This window comes from Melanerpes formicivorus, unplaced genomic scaffold, assembly GCF_026170545.1.
Source record: "Melanerpes formicivorus ecotype bairdi unplaced genomic scaffold, bMelFor1.0.p_v2 SCAF_102, whole genome shotgun sequence".
In the NCBI taxonomy this organism is placed as follows: Eukaryota; Metazoa; Chordata; class Aves; order Piciformes; family Picidae; genus Melanerpes; species Melanerpes formicivorus.
The window spans coordinates 1055270-1074189 of record NW_027142454.1 but is presented as its reverse complement, the minus strand read 5'-3'; the positions used below and the strand labels follow the sequence as shown (position 1 = coordinate 1074189).

Sequence of the window (18920 nt, the reverse complement as noted above, 5' to 3'; positions counted from 1 at the left end):
ACTGGGTGGCCTTGCCAGGTCCCTTCCCAACCAGTCTGGGATTCCACAACTGACTTTTAGCAGCTGCCCTCCCCCCAAGCATGCTGCTGGCACACTCAGTTGCACTCTGCTCTTTAATGCTCTGGTTCCTCCCCCCCTGCCACCCCCAGCTGTGCCACAGCTGCTGCTAGAAGGTTTCTGCACACCAGCAGCACCCCCTCGTGCCATGGAGCAGGGCCTCAGCTGGCACCAAGACCCAAGCAAGTCTCTTGCAGCCTTTCTAGGGGAAGGGCAGCAGTGAGAGAGGGCAGCACAGCTCCTGCCAGGCGCTGGGCCTGGCACCCCGAGGGCAGAGCAGCATGGAGGTGGTGCAGCAGGCTCCCTGTGCTGCCTAGAAGCGCTTCATCTGCCGCCGCTCCTGGCGCCGCTGCCTCTTCTCGCTGGCATCCGCTGCGGCCGGGGAGGGAGACTCAGCTGCCAGCCAGGGCCCCAGGATGTTCACCCACAGCAGGTACAGCGCACGGCCTGGAGCCTGCAAGGCACCAGGCACAGCCTCAGGCCACCTGGGCGCACAAGTGGCACAGCCTCAGGGCACCCTGGGCACACACACCAGTTGCACAGCCTCAGGGCACCCTGGGCACACAAGTGGCACAGCATCAGGGCACCATGGGCACACACACCAGTGGCACAGCCTCGGAGCACCCTAGGCACACACACACAGTGGCACAGCCTCAGGGCACCCTGGGCACACAAGTGGCACAGCCTCAGGGCACCCTGGGCACACACACCAGTTGCACAGCCTTGGGGCACCTGGGCACACAAGTGGCACAGCCTCAGGGCACCTGGGCACACAAGTGGCATCAGGGTACCTGGGCACACACACCAGTGGCACAGCCTCAGGGCACCTGGGCACATACACCAGTGGCACAGCCTCGGGGCACCCTGGGCACACAAGTGGCACAGCATCAGGGCACCATGGGCACACACACCAGTGGCACAGCCTCGGGGCACCCTAGGCACACACACACAGTGGCACAGCCTCAGGGCACCCTGGGCACACAAGTGGCACAGCCTCAGGGCACCCTGGGCACACACACCAGTTGCACAGCCTTGGGGCACCTGGGCACACAAGTGGCACAGCCTCAGGGCACCTGGGCACACAAGTGGCATCAGGGTACCTGGGCACACACACCAGTGGCACAGCCTCAGGGCACCTGGGCACATACACCAGTGGCACAGCCTCGGGGCACCTGGGCACACACACCAGTTGCACAGCCTCAGGGCACCTGGGCACACACACCAGTGGCACAGCCTCGGGGCACCTGGGCACACAAGTGGCACAGCATCAGGGCACCATGGGCACACACACAAGTGGCACAGCATCAGGGCACCCTGGGCACACACACCAGTGGCACAGCATCAGGGCACCCTGGGCACACACACTCACCAGTTGCACAGCCTCAGGGCACCATGGGCACACAAGTGGCACAGCATCAGGGCACCTGGGCACACACACCAGTGGCACAGCCTCAGGGCACCTGGGCACACACAGTTGCACAGCCTCAGGGCACCTGGGCACACAAGTGGCACAGCATCAGGGCACCTGGGCACACACACCAGTGGCACAGCCTCGGGGCACCTGGGCACACACACCAGTGGCACAGCCTCAGGGCCATCCCAGGACACAGGGAAAGCAAAGGCAGTGGCAGGAGTGCAGAACAAATGCCCTGCTCCGTGGGGTGGGGCCCTGCACCCCTTCACAGATGCTCAGCTTCACAGCTAGAGCTCCTGGCAGCAGGGCTGAATTACCCAGCGGGCTCCCACTTCCAGATCTTCTGCCTCTCTCCTGCAGAAAGCACACCCAGATGGCTTTGCTTTGAGAAGAGCTCCAGATGGTTTCTGGAGGACAGGCAGAGCCTGGGCTGGCCCTGCCAGGCCAGTAAGAGAGGGGCCCATGGGTGAAGACTGGCACCAGACCGGTCCCTGTGCTCCCATGTGGGCCTTGGGCACCTCTGTGGGATGCCCTGAAGGCAGCTGGGGCAGTTTTCAGCTAGCTGGCAGGTTTTGTCCTTCTGCAAGGACACACAACAAAAGTCTCAGGAGTCTGCTGTGTCACAGGGGAAACAAAGCCTGCAGCATTTGGTGTCCCAGCGTCCAGCAGCTGCCAGCCTCGGCCTGTGCTGGTCAGTGACAGCAAACCAGCAAGCAGCACCACGGCCACAAACGGGCCATGGGCACAAGGGCGACTCTGAGCTGCCTCCTGTTCCTCACTGCCCTTTCACAGGACCAGAGAGAAAGGCCAAGGCCAGCCCAGTCTTTGCATGGTTGACCCAAAGGGATCAGCACTTCCCTCCTTTGGAGCAAGGTTTGACAGGGAGACCAAAAAGCTCCCAAGTAGATTTGGCCTGAAGCAGGCCACAACCACGAGATGGCTCAGGGATGTCCCTGGAGGCAGGGAAGGAGAGAAAGAAGGAGCAGCTCAGGGCCTTACCAAGAGCCAGAAGTACCAGACGTAGAGTGAGAAGCAGCTCAGCACCTGGACTATGGCTGTCAGCAGGATCACATCCTTGAGGTGCCTGAGGAAGCAAAGCAAAATATTCACCTCCTGTGGCCCCTGCCACCCTCACCGGCTCCTCTGCCCATGCTGCTCACCTGTGCCACCTCAGGGAGCGAGCCCACAGGCTGTGCCTGCAGCCACAGTGCCACCAAGAATCAGAGCAATGAACAAAACCAACAAAGCCCTCTGAGGAGCTGCAGAGCTGAGCTCCCTTTACAGAGGGGCCCTGGGACAGCTGCGGACCCCAGCAGCAAAGCCACCCCTCACAGCCTGCCACACAGCCTTGGCACATCACATGGCATGGTATGGCATGAAGGAGGCTGCTGTGCTAGAGGGGGGCACCAGCCTGCCCTCTGCCACTTCACAGGCTGGCAGGCACACTCGGGGTCACCGCAGGGCTGGGGTGCCACCAGAACAACCACACTGTCACCTGCAGGCCAAGCCGAGGCCACAGACAGCTGCCGCTCCCCTCCTGCTTATCCCACTCGTGAGGCAGAGCTGAGAGCAGCCATGGACAGGGACAAGCTGCCCACACCTTGGCCACCACCCTGAGGGGCAGCTGGCACCCCGAGAGGTAAAGGGGCTGCCAGGTCTTCAACAGGGGAGTGCTGTGATGGGCTAGAAAAACACCAGGCCCTTCATTTCTATTAGGTCACCAGCATCTGCTGGAGGGAGCAGCTGCCTTCTAGCCATCTCTGAGGCCCTCCTCTGAACCCTCTCCAGCAAGCCCACGTCCTCCTGCTGCTCAGGACCCTAGAGCTGAGGTCTCACCAGAGCAGAGGGGCAGAACCTCCACTCTCCATCTGCTTTCCACTCACCCAAGAGGTAATGGTACTGTCTGGCAGCCACCAGCAACAAGTGGTTTGAGCTGGGACACCACCATCGACTGGAGAGCCTGCAGAGTCCAGCAGCAGCTCCATGATAGATTCTGAGGTCCAGAAATCTCACAGAGTTGTTTGGGCTGGAGAAGCCCTCTAAGATCCAGTCCAACAGCAACCCAATCCCACCATGGCCACCAAACCATGTCCCCAGGTGCCTTGGCCACACAGTTCTGGAACATCTCCAGGGACAGGTACTCCACCACCTCCCTGGGCAGCCTGTGCCAATCCCTGACCATTCTTGCAGCAAAGAAATTTTCCCTCATCTCCAACCTAAGCCTCCCCTGGCACAATTCCAGGCCATTTGCTCTCCTACGGAGAACAGACTGACTCCCACCTCACTCCAACCTCCTTTCAGGGAGCTGCAGAGAGCAATGAGGTCTCAACATCACCCAAGGACACAGAGAGGTGATGGCAGAGCTCCCACTGAACCCACCTGTCCCAGAGACCGGCACCCAGCCCTCCCCAGACCCACAGCACACAGCAGCTGTGACAGACAGCACAGGGGGATGCTGGCAGATCCACAGCGTTCTGGAAGCAGCTCCCAGAAAGCTGCTGTCAGTCAGCTGCAGCTGCTCAGCCCTGAGGCAGGAAAACATCTGCTGAGGTCTGAAACAACCTCAAGCCTGGAGAGGTTCCCTGATCCTCAGAGTGGTGATTTAGAGCTTCACCCAGCAGAGGAGCTCTGAGATTCACTTAAAGCTTCGTGTTCCCCTGCCCACAGGGTGAGATTCAGGAGATCTGCACTCCTGTGGCCAAGGGCTCTGCACAGGGTGTGGTGGAAACCTCAGCTGGACAGCTTTCTATTTCACAGCTCTGCCTCTGCTGTGGTTTGCACCTTGGACAGGCAGCAATTGATGTGTGTCATAAAGCTCAGCCCAAGCCACGCTGCTCAGGCAGCAAAGCCTCAGAGCACCAGGGGACACACCACAGCTGTGACCAGAGCCTTTTGCAAGAGGCGAGGGGGCCCTGTGCTAGCTCCTGCCCTGACAGCTCCCTCACACTCAGGCAGAGGCAGCTCTCAGGGCTCCCTCGGTGCCTCACAAAGCTCCTGCAGTCAGCAGGGTTCATAGGGTCACAGAATGGGTCGGGTTGGGTTGGAAGGGTGCTTGAAGACCATCCAGTGCCAAGCCTCTCCCATGGGCAGGGACACCTCCCACCAGCACAGGTTGCTCAAGCCCTCATCCAGCCTGGCCTTGAATACCTCCAGGGAGGGGGCAGCCACAGCCTCCCTGGGGAGCCTGGTCAGTGTCTCCCCACCCTCATTGTGCAGAACTTTCTCCTGATGTCCAACCTAATTCTGCCCTGCTCCAGTTTCAAACCATTGCCCCTCGGCCTATCCCCACAGCCCCTTCTGAGCAGTCCCTCCCCAGCGTTCCCAGAGACCTCCTACAGACATTGAAATACAGCTGTAAGGTGTCCCCAGGGCCTTCTCTTCTCCAGGCTGAACAGCCCAAACAGCCTGTCCCCATAGCAGAGGTGCACCAGCCCTGGTGGCCTCCTCTGGTCACACTCAAGCAGGTCCAGGTCTCTCTTGTGCTCGGAGCCCCACAGCTGAACCCAGCACTGCAGTGAGGTCTCCCCAGAGCAGAGGGGCAGGATCCCCTCTCTCCATCTCTGGCCACAATACTTTGGATGCAGCCCAGGCTGCCCTTGGTCTTCTGTACTGCCAGTGGCCATTGCTGGCTCCTGTCCAGCTTCTCACCCCTCAGCACCCCCAAGTCCTTCTCTGCAGGCTGCTCTCAATCTCATCAGCCCCAGTTCCAGGCTGACTGCCCACATGGTGGCTTGTGCCCAACACCAAGTGCTCAGCTGAGGACAGAGCAGGTATTTTCCTGGGAAAAGCAGCAACAGGCCTCCAGCTCCAAGGCCTGGAAGGCTGCCCTGGCTCTGTGGGCAGGCTCAGGCAGCAGGTCCTGCTCACCTGGGCTCGTGTGGGTGAGGACACTCACTCTGCCATCCCCTGCTCCATGTTGAGGTCGATTCCCCCGTCGGCAAGACCGCCGTCGTCCGTGAAGGACGGCTTGGCCATCGAGTTCATCGACCGGTAGCTGGTGCCATACACCACCGAGCTGAAGGCGAACGCCAGCTGCAGGGAGGGACACGGCCGTCAGCCGGCAGCACCGCCGCGGGCACGGACCTGCCGGCACGGACCTGCCGGGCACGGACCTGCCGGTACAGGACCCGGCTTTCGGCCGGGCCGAGACAGAGCCCTGCCCACAGCGGGCCTGGCGCTCACCCATGTCCAGGCGGAGGCAGCGGGGTAGAAGATCACCAGGTTCACCAGGGCATACACGGCCTGCGGAGAGAGCACGGCTGGCACGGCTGGCACAGCATGGGATGACAGAGCACGGCTGGCACGGCACGGCACGGCACAGCACGGCACGGCTGACATAGCACGGCACAGCATGGCATGGCACGGCACGGCACGGCACGGCTGGCACGGCTGGCACAGCATGGGATGACAGAGCACGGCCGGCACAGCACGGCACAGCATGGCACGGCTGACATAGCACGGCACAGCATGGCATGGCACGGCACGGCTGGCACGGCACGGCCAGCACAGCACGGCACAGCACGGCACGGCACGGCTGTCACGGCACAGCACGGCACGGCACGGCTGTCGGCCCGGTGCGGCCCCGCCCCCCGCTGGGGCGCTGCCGGGGCCCTCCCCGCACCCCGCTGGGGCGCTGCCGGGGCGCTCCCCGCCCGCACTCACGGAGGCCCCCAGGATGATGCGGAGGTAGAAGCGCAGCGTCTCGCGGTTCTCCTCGAAGATCTGCTTCTTGCCCTTGGTGCCTGCTTTCCCCTTGGGCTGCAGAGCCAAGAGAGGAGGTCAGCCGCCCGGCCCGGCCCGCCACGCGGCCCCCAGCCCCGGCGCCCCCCAGCCGCGGCCGCCACTCACCGCCATGGCCGCCCCGGCTCCGCCCCGGCCGCGCTGCTGGCCGCGGAAGCGCCGCCGCGGAAGTGATTCCCTGCCGCCAGCCGGCGGAAGCGGCGCCCGGTGCTTGCCGGCCCGAGCCCCGCTCAGGCCGCGGAACGGAGGTTCCGGGCGTGGGGCTGCCCCTGCCCTCCCTGGCCCAGCCCTGAGCGCTCTCAGCGCCCTAGCGGTCCCCGTCCTGGCCTGAGGGTCCCGGTCTTCCTTCTTCCCTGGCGCTCCCCCGCTCCTCACTCTGGAAGCCCTCTGGGTTCTCTCCGGTGCCCGCAGGACTCTCACTCATCCCTCCCAGCCCCAGAGGACGCAGAGCCTTCCCCTTTACCCCGCAGTGCAGTGCAGGGGCTTGGGGTGCCAGTGCCAGCCCTTCCCACCTCATATCCCTTCATCACCTCCCCTTGGCTCTTAGGAGGCACAGACCCGCAGCAGCCTGCCCCCCCTGACAGGGTCCTGCAGAGGCAGGACCACATGGGCCACGGTGCTGCTGCCTCGGTGGAATCCTCAAACCACAGTATGCGAGGGGTGGAAGGGGCCTCTGGAGATCATCAGGTTCCCTTAGAGCAGGCTGCTCTGGAATCTCTCCAGGTGGGTTTGGAAAGTTCACAGGAGACTCTACAGCCTCCTTGGGCATCTCTCAGTAACTCTGCTTGAGATGAAGGAAAAGTTACAAATACCAAGCAAGAGCAGAATTCCAAAGTCAAGCAACCATGAAGAGCCCATTTGGTGACCCTGGCAACCAGAAGGAAATGTCCCCAGGGTCACAACACTGCCATGACCCTCTAGCCAACCTTTTTTTAGTGGGAAGCCCGAGCACCAAACAATGTGGGGTTTAGGTAGGAACCTCATGAGTTTGGCTTGGCCCCACCTCTGCAGCCCGTGCAAGTCCCTCTGGATGAATCCCTTCCCTCCAGACTGTCCACACAGCTCAGTATCACTCACAACGGCGCTGAGAGTGCCTCAATCCCACTGCCGATGTCTCTGGCAAAGATGTTAAACACCACCAATCCTGAAGATCTTAAAGTCTGTCTTTTCCAACTGCAATGATGATGACTCTATGCTGATTCACAAGATACCATCTTAAAGGCCTCTTGCAACCAAAACAACTCCATGATTCTGCAGCACCACCCCAGCCTCGTCCACTTTGGCCCCTTTTTGCCATGTGGTCACCCTGACCCCTTCCTTTACAAGGACACAATCCTCAGTTCTCCACCAGTGTTTATTGCCCCACTGTGGGAGACAGAAGCACAGCTGGAGCTCCTGTGACCCACAGCACCCCTGGGAGAAGCTGGAAGCATGAGAGGTGTGGGACACAGGGAGGTAGCTGGTAGAGGTGCAGCAGTGCAGCAGCACGGCTGAGCCGAGCCAGGGAAGCCACCGAGAGGGGACCACAACCTGGAAGCACAGCAGAGGGACAGGGGTGTGGCCAGGCTGGCACAGCAGCTCCAGAGCACCCTTGCCAAACCCAGCAGAAAGGAGGTTTTTATCCCTTTTTAACTCTTTCTTAACCAGAGAGGATCCCCTGTGCTGGAAGGGAGAGCCAGACAGCACCTTGGCAGTGCTGCCCCCAGCTGCTCCAGGGCTGTCCATACCTTCATCCCTGCCTATACCATAGTTCCCACCTGTACCTTCATCCCTGCCTCTGCCTTCATTCCTGCCCCCACTCTTGCCCTCTCTGCCCAAAACTTGGCTGCAGGGATCACAGAATGCACTGGGCTGGAAGGGACCCTCCATAGTTACCTTGTCCAACCCGCTGCAGGCAGGAGGGACACCTCCAGCTGGGGACACAGCAAGGCTGATCTTGAATGTTTGCAGGGATGGGGCCTCAACCACCTCCCTGGGCAACCTGTTCCAGTGCCTCCCCACCCTCACTGTGCAGAACTGCCTCCTGGTGTCCAACTTAACACTGCCCTGCTCCAGTTTCCAACCACGGACAGCGGTCAGTGCCACCACAGCAGGGTTCAGCGGTCTGGAAAGTATTTTGCCTTGACACTCAGTGGCTCAGGCCCCACGGCCTGGCAGGAGGGCAGGATGTGGGCAAGGCAGTGTGGGCAGTGCCCCCCCTGCCCAGGGATGGGCAAGGTGCAGGCAATGTCTGGGCTCATCCCTTCAGGCAGGAGTTGGGGGACAGAGTCTGGAGGAAGAGGGTTCATTTTGGGGAGTGTCGGCAGGGGCAGGGGACAGGAGGACCTCACTCCTCTGCCTGGCTGAAATTGTAGCAAAAGTTTAAGTTGCTGGGGGGCTTTGGGACAGGAGGGGGAGCGTCAGGGATGCTGATGTTCTCCAGGTCCAGGAGCCGCAGCTTGAGCTCCATGGACAGCAGGACCTCGAGGTCGGTCTGTGCCCGCTCGCTACTCATCTCCCTGCCCAGCAGCACGTTCAGGCCATCCGTCCACAGGCAGAACTGGGGGAGCAGAGCACAGCACCTGCAGCACCAGCTCTGGGCAGCTGCACAGCCCACCCCTCCCTCCCTGTGGCTCCCACTCAGGGAAGCCCAGGAGGGTAGGCAGGGAGGCACACACAACACCCTCCCCTGCCTGCTGTCCCCTGGCAAGGACACCTGGGCGCAGCAGGGCTGCCCAGCAGGCCCCTGGAGCTCACCTCATAGCGGGTGGGGGCTATGAAGTGGAGGCAGTATTCCTCCACATCATACACGATGGAGAATGCCAGTTCCAGGACATCCTGTGGGGACAATGCAGCTGCTTTCCAGCCCTGGTGGGGTTCAGAGCAGGAGCTGCCTCACAGCCTCCTCCTCTGCACCCCAGAACACCCAAGAGGTCTCCAGTCTCAAGCCATCGTCCATGAAACCACCCAACCTGCCACCAAACCCCAGCACCTGGGGAGGGCCACGTGCTGGGCCCCCTGAACACAGCAGGGCAGGAGGTGCTGACCTTGTTCTGCTTCCCGGAGCTCTTCTCCCTGGTGTGCAGACACTCCTTCCCCACCAGCAGCATCTTCATGTCTGCCACAGGAACTGGGGCAAGAGGAGATGCTGCCACTGCCTGTCCCTCTCCCCCAGACCCCCAGCATGTGGAGCCCACCAAAGCCCAAGCATGGGGGGGGGGGGGCTCTCAGCCATCCACGGCTCAGAGTGGGGGTTTACAGAACCAGCCTTCCCCAGCTTGAACTCCCACAGCTCCCAGACTCACAGCACCAGCAAGCAGCACGCTAGGCAGAGCTGCAATTCCAGCTTGAGCCACTCCTAGCACAGGGAGAGTGGGCAGAGGGCTCTCTCTCCCTCCCTCCCTCCCTCCTCCTCCTCTCCACCACTCACTTTTCTCAGGCAGGCTCTCGATGGGGGGGGCAGACACCCCCTCCTCCACATCCCCGTAGTGCAGCACCTTGTGGTTGGGGGACAGGCGGCAGTACCAGAGCTTGTCTGCAGCAGAAGGGCCAGGGGAAGGTGCTCAGCACACCCCGAGGCCCCTTCCCCTCCACACCAAGCTTCCCCCACGCGGCACCCCCTGCCGGGGCCACCCCCTAGGTAGACCCCACCAGCCAGCCAAGGAGCGTGACTTCCCCGGTGGCAAAGGACACGGGGACAAGGTTCTGCTCCCCCTCCTGGGCCCTCCCAGGCTGGCACTGACCCTGCCTGCGGCGGGTGCTGATCTTCCTGAATAGGCTGCCCCGGCACAGGTGCAGGAGGCGCTGCTGGCGGACCAGCTCCAGGAGCTGTGGTTTCAGCCTCTCACGCAGCTCCCTGGGGAGAACCACAGAATGCGTCAGAAGGGACCTCAAAGGTCATCCAGTGCCAAGCCCCTGCCATGGGCAGGGACACCTTCCACCACCCCAGGTTGCTCAAGGCCTCATCCAGCCTGGCCATGAATACCTCTAGGGAGGGGGCAGCCACAGCCTCCCTGGGCAACTTGTTTCAGTATTTCCCCACACTCACTGCCAACAATTTCTTCTCCAGCCTCAAACTCTCCTCTCCCAGCTCAAAGCCATTGTCCCGCATTCTGTCACTTCCAGCCCTTGTCCAAGGTCCCCCCCAGCTCTCCTGGAGCCCCTTCAGGTCCCAGAAGGCTGCTCTGAGGTCTCCCTGAAGCCTTCCCTTCTCCTGCACTTGGCCTTGTTGAACTTAATGAGGTTGGCTTGGCCCCAACTCTGCAGCCTGTCCAGGCCCCTCTGAATGGATCCCTTCCCTCCAGCGTGTCCACAACACCGTACAGCTTGGTGTCACCTGCATCCTTGCTGCAGGTGTCCTACTGTCCATGTCACTGACAAAGATCTTAAACAGCACCGGTCCCAGTACAGACCCCTGAGGGATGCCACTTGTCACTGGTGAAAACCAGCAGAAGAGGAACTTGCCCAGCAGGTGCCTGCTGCCCTCCTCAGCCCCAGGGTGTCCCCCCCCAGTGCTGCCCAGGGCAGCTGCAGTGCCTGCCCCCAGCCCACTGACAGCACAGGCAGCGCCAGCGTCTCCTCCTGGTGCAGCCGCTCCGTCTGCCGCAGCCGCAAGATCTCGCTGTAGTTCAGGGCATTCACTCTGCTCTTGAACAGCTCCAGCGAGGTGGGCTTGAGGGACAGGGTCCTGCTGATCTGCTCCCGCACCACCTGCAGAACCTGCAGGGCCCAGGGTGTCACCCCCAGCCTGGTGACACTGCCCAGCTCCTGTCTGGGGCTCCAGCATTCCCTCACACCTTGTCAAAGTCCTCTTGGGTGGCCCTCATCTCCTTCCAAGTCTTATTCACCAGCTGGATGCAGATGCAGAAGAGCTCTTCAAAGAAATGATCCTGCCCGAAGAACATAGGGTAGAAGTCCTGAGCTGTCTCCGAGCCTGCAGTGAGAGGGACAGGTGATGCCAGACTGCCCACAGTGTCCAGGAGAACCAGAACATAGAATCACAGAGCGGTTTGGGTTGGAGAAGCCCTCTGAGGTCATCTAGCCCAACCAACAACCCAACACCACCATGGCCACCAAACCATGGCCCCAAGTGCCATGGCCACAGGGTTCTGGAACACCTCCAGGCATGGGGACTCCACCACCTCCCTGGGCAGCCTCTGCCAGGCCCTGACCACTCCTACAGCAAAGAAATTTTTCCTCATCTCCAACCTAAGGCTGCCCTGGCACAATTTCAGGCTATTTCCTCTCCTTCTATCACCTGAGACTAGGGAGCAGAGCCCAACCCCCACCTGGCTGCAGCCTCTTCTCAGGGAGCTGTAGAGAGCAAGGAGGTCTCCCTCAGCCTCCTCTTCTCCACACCAAACACCCCCAGCTCCCTCAGCTACTCCAGCCCTGTTCTCCAGACCCTTCCCCAGCTTTGTTACCCCATGTACAGAGCCCCTGCCCCAGCAGCTTGTCCCCTCCCCTGCCAGCAGGGACTGGAGCAGACACATACAGGGCTCTCCCACGTGCAGGAGCTCGCAGAGGATCAGGGTGAGCTGGATGCTGCTCCGGGCAAAGGGACACTCATGTTTGTCTTCCCGGCTGCTGTTCTCCAGGACAAACTGCACGAGAAGGACATTGCCTCACCTCACCTGGGCCACAGACATGGAGGGCTGCCCCAGCAGTGGGCCTCTGACACCCTGCCCTCTTCCTGAACATCCTAGCTGAGCTGCTCCCACGAGAAACCATCCCTAACAGAAGTTCTCTCTCCCCAGGCCCAGCCCCAGCTGCCTCCTTGCCATGCAGGAGCTGATCACAGGTGCAGGTCAGAGTGCAGCCAGCACCCTCTGCTGGTGCCCTGCTCTGGGGACTAAGAGGGCCTGGCTCCATCTAAATAGGGCAGCATCTGCCCAAAAGGGACATCCTCACCTGGGTTTCACAGAATCACAGAATTGTTTTGGTTGGAAGAGCCCTTGATCATCATCCAGTCCAGCCACTACCTAACTGCCAAGGCTGGTGCTAAGCCACATCCCTCAGCACCACATCTACTTTTCAGTCCCTCCAGGCATGGGAACTCCACCACTGCCCCAGGTCTTGACTACCCTTTTGGGAAATAAATTGCTCTTCATGCCCAAACTAAACCTCCCATGATGCAGCTTCTGGCCATCTCCTATTATTCTACCACTTGTCCCTTGGGAGAAGAACCCAATCCTACCTCACTGCAGCCTCCTTTTGGGGAGCTATAGAGAGCACTGAGGTCTCCCCTCAGCCTCCTTATCTTCTGGCTGAACACCCCCAGGTCCCTCAGCTGCTCCTCACCAGCCCTGTTCTCCAGACCCTGCCCCAGTTTGGTTGCCCTTCTCTGGATGTGCTTTAGCACCTCAGTGTCTTGAGTGTGCTCAAGTGGAGTGAAGGCTCCAAAGTCAAATGCAAGGGTAGGTCAGAGGCACAGCAGGAGGTGGCAATCCCCCAGCAGCTCTGTGCCGGGGGTTCCCCGCAGGGAGCACTCACCCTGCGGTAGGCATCGGGGGTGTGCCTGCAGAAGTACACCATGGTGTCCAGGGCCAGAAGCCCGGGAGGCACCCGGCGCAAGTCCTCTGCCGGGTTGCTGTTGTTCTAGGAGCACACAGAGAGCTGCAGCTCAGCAGCAGCCCGGTGCCGAGGCAGCAGCAGGGAGGCAGGGCAGCAGCAGCAGGGAGGCAGGGAGACAGGGAGGCAAGGAGACAGGGCAGCAGCAGGGAGGCAGGGAGGCAGGGAGACAGGGAGGCAGGGAGGCAGGGAGGCAGGGCAGCAGCAGGGAGGCAGGGAGGCAGCAGGGAGGCAGGGAGGCAGGGCGGCAGCAGGGAGGCAGGGCGGCAGCAGCAGGGCAGGGCCAGGAGGCTGCGGGCAGACTCGGGAGCGGTGCGCACGCACCGTGAAGCCCAACTTGCGGAACTGCTGCGCGCAGAGTGAGCGGCGCCGCGCGGGGCTGGGGCCGCCGGCCAGGACCTCGCCGTCTGCCTCGAAGGCCGCCAGGCGCAGCGCCTGCAGCAGCTCCCTCTGCTCCTGCAGGGACAGGACAGGGCAGTGCCCGCTGCCGAGCAGCGACAGCGCCGCCGGGTGGGCCGCGTCCACCCGTGGGCGGCGGCCGGGGGCAGGCTGCGGCTGACCTGAGAGTAGGGATCCATGGCTGTCCGCATGCGGTGCTCGCACAGGCCGAGCCCGGCGGCCTGCAGCACGTACAGGTGGTGAGACATCTCGGCCCCCGGCGCCGCCGAGCCGTGGATGATGCTCTGCACGACACCACGGGCGAGAAGCTTCCTTCCTGCCCAGCGGATCCGGCCGCTCCCAGTGCGGTCAGAGGTGGACAGGGAGAGAGCTGCACGGCCTGAACTGCAAGCAGCTGGGCATGCAACCCTGGACATGTGGGTGCCAACGTGGCAGCACCCACGGGAGGCATGGAGGAGGCTGTGTAGGGCACACAAGCCACACAGCCAGCCATGGTTCTCATTAGCTGGGACTGAGGGGACAGGGCTGGTGAGGAAGGAGAGGATGAAGCACACAGCAGCTCCTCACCTTGTGGATAAACTGCCTGATGTTCTTCTCCCTCAGGTATTCCATCATGTCCTGGAAAGCAAAGAGACTGTGAGAGGTTCTCCAGCCCCACACACCACTCTGTCCCAAAACTCCATGTTGCCTTTGCAGTCCCCCCACCCCTGCTAAGCTGGGTAGGGTGGAGACAGAAAGAACCAGCAGCCTCAGGGTTGACACTAGTGAGAAGATCTGCCCCCAGCTTTCACTGCCCTAGCCCAGCCCAGGGGCTCAGACCCTGCCCCATTAGGCTGCCAGTATCAGGCAAGAAGAGGGAGAGCAAGGACACTGACCTTAAACATCTCAGAGCACATCCCACAGCTCCACCATGCCCAAAGATTCAAACACCACAGGGCAGGACTCAGTTTCCCAAGACCCCCTCCCAGATGTGCCAGGCACTGAGTCTGGGCCATCACATTGTGTCACCACTGGCTGTGATACTTGTCATTTGAGACCTTGTATCCCCTCAAAACTACTCCTGGGGTGTAAGGTAGCGGAGATCTTCCGGCAGAGCACCCTGTGACAGGGGCACTGCTGCCACCGCCCTGCCCAGACAGCAGCCCCTTACCTGCCGCTCAGCATCGGTGGCAGCCAGCAGCAGCGCAGTGAGCAGGGCCATGGCCTTCAGCTGCAGCTGGGTGTCTGTCCTGCAGGAGGAGGATGAGAAGGATGGGGAAAGCCATCAGCTTTGAGGACGGTCTTGCCCTCTTCAAAGCAGAGACCCCTCCCCACTTTACTGCATGGAGCTGGGGGACCCAGAGTGGTCAGAGCCCTGAGTGAGCAGCTGCTGACAGCAGGGTCAGGAGGCAGATGGACCCTGTGACTGTGACTGCAGAACACCTAAGGGTGGATCAAATTCTGCTCTGCACCCATGGATGCAGCATTTGCGGCTGCAGGAAAGCCCACGGTGAGCTCCAGGAGCCCTGGGAATGAACCTCTCTGTGTTCTAAGAAAGCAAGCCCTCCAAACTGAGAAGATGCTGAGGTGGGAGGAATATGAGGAAATTAAGAACCTGCTGAGGGGTTGAGCACAGCGCCAGCACCCCAAGCTGCAGGGAACAAACAGCTGCTCCTAAGCACAGCTGTGTGAGAGAAGTGAGAGCCAAAGCCAGGAAGATGCCTCACCTAAAGAACCAAGATAACCTTCACAGGCCATGGATGAAAGACCCTGGCCTGGAAAGGGGATGGTTTCCAGGACAGACCATCCCTCCCCCAGCAGCAGGGACACCCACAGGGTGTTCAGGAAGGGACAACACAAGGTCATGCCAAGGATAACCAGGAAGAGCTGGAGAAAGCCCCTCTCTCCCCAGCAGCTCTGCGTCAGGGTGAAGGGTGCTGTGACCCCCCAGCACTCACGCCTGCAGGTGGGTGAGCAGACAATCCAGAGTCACTTCTGCTTTGACCAGCTCAAAGAGGTGGCGACTGGTGGGCACCATATTCTCCAGGATGGACAAGGAGAGCTGCTGGATGGATGGATCCACTGCACTGGTGTTGACATAACTCACCACCTGCAGAACACAGCCCCAGCTGTTGGCAGCTGGCTGAGCCTGCCTGCTGGCAGCAAGAAGGAGTTTCAAGGGCAGAAGCTGTAGAGCCTGCAGAAGGTGCTCACCTTCTTGATGAAGGCTGAACTAAGAGTCTCCCAGGAAAGAAAGTCATGCTCCATCAGCTCCATGAAGGCTTTAAGGGTGTGAGCTAGAATCTCCCCTGTACTGGAGGAGCAGAGGTGCAAACCCAGTGAGGATGGCTCCAGACACTTCACAGACACCACCACGGGACAGGGTGCATGTGGGTGGTTATGGTAGGGATAGAAGCAGAGAGCACCGAGCAGGAGAAAGGAGAGAGCTCCTTGGGTCAGAGATCAGGCTGGCTTAGGCAGGAAGTCTAGGCAGAGGAAGTTCAGTGGCTTCTGGAAAGCTCCTTTGTCACGGTACAAAGATCACTGCAGACCAGCCCTTGGGAAAGCCAAACCACCCCAGCTCCCTCCCCCACCTGCCAAGAAACACATCCTGTGCTGCCAGGCTTTGGGCTTCACATCCTCTGTGAGGCTCCAAGGAGTGGCACCAGCACATCCTGGAAGAGTCAGACAGGCCTGAGGTGGGCAGCCAGAGTTTTCTTGAGCTGCCCACAGGTCTCTGGCAGCTCAGCCCTCAGGGCTGAGGCGCTGTTTAGGGTGGCAGGACTGAGCAGTGTGGCATCACACATCCCAGCAACAAAACCCATGGGGCTGCAGATGACCCAGAGAGCGAAGGGATAGGAGGTTCAAGTCTGGGCACATTCATGAGGAGTCAGGACCATAACAGTGTGGGCACCTTCCCCATCTGCCAGTGTGTGGGGACACAACAGTCACATACCTGCAGGTAAGGAGCCTGCAGAGCCAAGTGCCCTGCCACCACCACTTCCCTTCATGCCACACACAGGAGCAAGACAGGACCACAGGAGCCACTCCAGCATCCAGCTCAGAGCTCACACAGCATTAGCAAAGGAGAATGAAAATCAAGAGCTACACAGGAAGTCCTCTGCTGACACTCACTCCTTCCCTTCTTCCACAATAGAGAAGATTTGTTTCAAGCCATTCCTGTTGATGAACTCCTGAGCAAAGGTAATGTCCTGGGAGAGGCTTGCAAGCTTCTTCAGCGACTCTGCCTTCACGTCCAAGTTGTTGCTCTGGATCCCACTGTACAGCTGCTCTGCTTCTTGGTCCTACCAGGGAGGAAAGAATCAAGCCAAAGGGGCTCACCAAAGGACAGTGAGAAGCTTGGAGAAGGCTGGAAGAGCTTAAGCACAAGTTTTGGAAGGAGGCTTCAGGCTAGAAAAGCCCTGGCAGGGAGCTGGACCATGAGACAGAGACAGCAGAGCAGGGAGCAGGAAGAGCTGAGAAAAGAGATGAAGCTGGCACGAGTCTTGCAGAGCTCTCCGGCGCACTGCCAGATGCTTTAGCTTCTTCTCAAACTCCCCCAAGCGCTGCCGAGGGAGGATGGAGGCTGAGACAGGTCTCCCTGCACTGCTCCTGCGGGGCTGAGGCACTGAGAGGAGCCATGGCCAGCCAAGGGTCCCCAAGCGAGGCAGCCGCAGAGGGCCTGGAGAGGCACAGCACCACCCAGTGCCGGTGCACTGCCCGGCAGAGCCCGCGGCGCGGAGGAGCCGGGGGGACAGCGGGATGTACCGGGGAGGCGGTCAGCCGCAGGATGCTCCCGTTCTTAATGTCCCTGCGGTTCTGCAAGAGGAAAGGCATCGGTGAGCCGAGCGCCAGGCCGGCGGGGCCGGGCGGGGGCAGGGGCTGCCTCACCGACTCGGTGATGTAGGTCTGCCGCCCGTCGGCGTACTGCAGGGCGTAGCGCTCGGCGTGGGGCAGGCTCCACCTGCGGCGACGGGCGGCCGGTCACAGGCTCGCAGGGCCGGTACCGGCCGCCGGCGGGGCAGCGGCAGCCGCCGTGGGCTGCGGGGCAGCAGCGGCGCGGAGCCGGGCGCGGTACTCACGCATCGCAGACGTCCTTGAGCACCGAGGCCAGGGGCTTGGTCTGCAAGCGAGAGGGTGGCCATGAGCAAGGGGTCCGCGGGGGTGGTGCGGAATTCATATCGCAGAACGACAAAGAACGGCAGGGGATGGAAGGGACCTCTGGAAGTCACCCAGTCCAACCCCCTGCCGGGGACAGCCCGGGGCAGGCTGCACAAGAGCACACCCGGGGGGGTTTGAAAGCCTCTGGAGAAGGAGACTCCACAACCTCCCTGGGCAGCCTGCTCCAGGCCTCCAGTAGCCTCACACCAAACAACTTTCTCCTCCCGTTCAGGTGGAACCTCCTGGGTTCCAGTTTGTGCCCTCTGGCCCTTGTCCTGTCGCTGGGCACCCCTGAGCAGAGCCTGGCCTCTTCCTGCCCACCGCCGCTCAGACGTTCACAGCCATGCCCTCTCAGCCTTCTCCCCTCAACCGGGAGGGCCCCGGGTGCCTCAGGCGGTACCTGCTGCAGCTCGATGAGCTGCGGGATGGCTCCCACCATCTGGATCGCGATCTTCACCACGTCCTTGGGCGGCGGCATGGCTCCCGTGCCTCAGCCCCGCCGCCGCCGGCCGCCGCTCCCCGCCCGCAGTTCCGGCTGCCTGCCGCCGCCTCCCGGGAAGCTCCGCTGCCGGTCCCGGGGCCTCGCGGCCACTACCAGCACCGGTGTCTCCAGAGGCCACAGCCCCGAGCAGGCCCGGCCCCCTCACCTGAGCTGACGCTGGTTTGGCAGGACCCACCCCCCGCCAGGGAAACCGGCCCAGCCCCGAGGGCACGACTGGCATCCCGCGCTGCGGCAGCACAGGAGCCTCAGAAGGTATCTGGCTGGAGGGGACCTTCCCAGGAACCCTCTGCAGTCAGCAGGGGCACCTCCAGCTAGAGCAGGCTGCACAGGGTCACATCGAGTCTGGGCAGCCTGTGCCAGTGTTTCCCCACCCTCATTGCCAACAATTTCTTCCTCATCTCCAGTCTCAATCTCCCCTCCCAGCTCAAAGCCATCGTGCCTCATCCTGGCACTCCCAGCCCTTGTCCAAAATCCTTCCCCAGCTCTCCTGGAGCCCCTTCAGGTACTGGAAGACTGCTGTAAGGTCTCCCTGGAGCCTTCTCCAGGCTGAACAGCCCCAACTCTCCCAGCCTGGCCCCACAGCAGAAGTTCTGTAGCATTCTGATCATCCTGGTGGCCTCCCCTGGATTCTCCCAAGCAGGTCTATGTCCCTCCTGTGTTGGTGTCCCCAACAGCTGGACACAGCGCTGCAGGTGAGGCCTCCCCAGAGCAGAGGGGCTCTCCAGCTCTGGCCATGCTGCTTTGGATGCAGCCCAGGCTGCCCTTGGCCTTCTGTGCTACCAGTGCCCATTGCTGGCCCCTGTCCAGCTTCTGACCCCCCGGCACCCCCAAGTCCTTCTCTGCAGGGCTGCTCTCAGTCTCATCACCCCCAGCCTGGATTGGTATCAAGAGTTACCTTGACCCAGGTGCAGGACCTTGCACTTGGCCTTATTGAACCTCATGAGGTTCCCCTCGGCCACCTCTGCAGCCTAGCCAGGTCCCTCTGGATGGATCCCATTCCTCAGCCTTACCAACCTCACTGCTCAGCTTGGTATCAGCAGCAGCCCTGCTGAGGGTGCCTCAGTCTCACTGCCTGTGACACTGATGAAGACATTGAATAGCACAGACCCAGTACAGACC

At 61.4% G+C, this 18920-nt stretch overlaps 2 protein-coding genes across 4 annotated transcripts; both read right to left on the bottom strand.

Annotated features, from left to right (window-relative positions):
- Positions 1 to 99: 99 nt before the first annotated feature.
- Positions 100 to 6386, bottom strand: TMEM208 (transmembrane protein 208). The gene is made up of 6 exons (XM_068166609.1): positions 6320 to 6386; positions 6134 to 6229; positions 5654 to 5713; positions 5367 to 5503; positions 2471 to 2555; positions 100 to 511 (listed from the first exon to the last, which is right to left on the bottom strand). The coding sequence occupies exons 1-6, from the start codon at positions 6323 to 6325 to the stop codon at positions 371 to 373; spliced, it is 525 nt and encodes a 174-aa protein (XP_068022710.1). The 5' UTR covers positions 6326 to 6386; the 3' UTR covers positions 100 to 370.
- Positions 6387 to 7547: 1161 nt separating this feature from the next.
- On the bottom strand, positions 7548 to 17939 carry ELMO3 (engulfment and cell motility 3). 3 transcript variants are annotated; one of them, XR_010990855.1, is made up of 21 exons: positions 17700 to 17939; positions 17221 to 17261; positions 17030 to 17102; positions 16907 to 16957; positions 16274 to 16443; positions 15353 to 15452; positions 15097 to 15248; positions 14310 to 14388; positions 13727 to 13777; positions 13321 to 13443; positions 13085 to 13216; positions 12683 to 12787; positions 11685 to 11793; positions 10987 to 11123; positions 10746 to 10909; positions 9934 to 10046; positions 9621 to 9725; positions 9238 to 9320; positions 8948 to 9058; positions 8087 to 8750; positions 7548 to 7741 (listed from the first exon to the last, which is right to left on the bottom strand). XR_010990855.1 is itself a non-coding variant. In XM_068166607.1 (20 exons), the coding sequence occupies exons 1-20, from the start codon at positions 17775 to 17777 to the stop codon at positions 8538 to 8540; spliced, it is 2190 nt and encodes a 729-aa protein (XP_068022708.1). In that variant the 5' UTR covers positions 17778 to 17939; the 3' UTR covers positions 7548 to 8537. The 3 variants fall into 3 exon arrangements, 2 of the variants coding, with proteins under 2 accessions (XP_068022708.1, XP_068022709.1); XM_068166607.1 differs by having other exon boundaries at positions 7548 to 8750; XM_068166608.1 differs by having other exon boundaries at positions 7548 to 8750; positions 8948 to 9028; positions 17700 to 17938.
- Positions 17940 to 18920: the final 981 nt, after the last annotated feature.

Coding starts and splice junctions, on each gene's coding strand:
- TMEM208 (XM_068166609.1), bottom strand. Junction 5,714..6,133: donor GCATCATCCTGGGGGCCTCC/GTGAGTGCGGGC, acceptor CTCTCTCCGCAG/GCCGTGTATGCCCTGGTGAA. Junction 5,504..5,653: donor CTGCCTCCGCCTGGACATGG/GTGAGCGCCAGG, acceptor CCCTCCCTGCAG/CTGGCGTTCGCCTTCAGCTC.
- ELMO3 (XM_068166607.1), bottom strand. CDS start 17,777: ATGCCGCCGCCCAAGGACGTGGTGAAGATCGCGATCCAGATGGTGGGA. Junction 14,389..15,096: donor CTGCTCACCCACCTGCAGGC/GTGAGTGCTGGG, acceptor CTCCTCCTGCAG/GACAGACACCCAGCTGCAGC. Junction 9,321..9,620: donor CGAGAGCCTGCCTGAGAAAA/GTGAGTGGTGGA, acceptor CTCTTGCCCCAG/TTCCTGTGGCAGACATGAAG.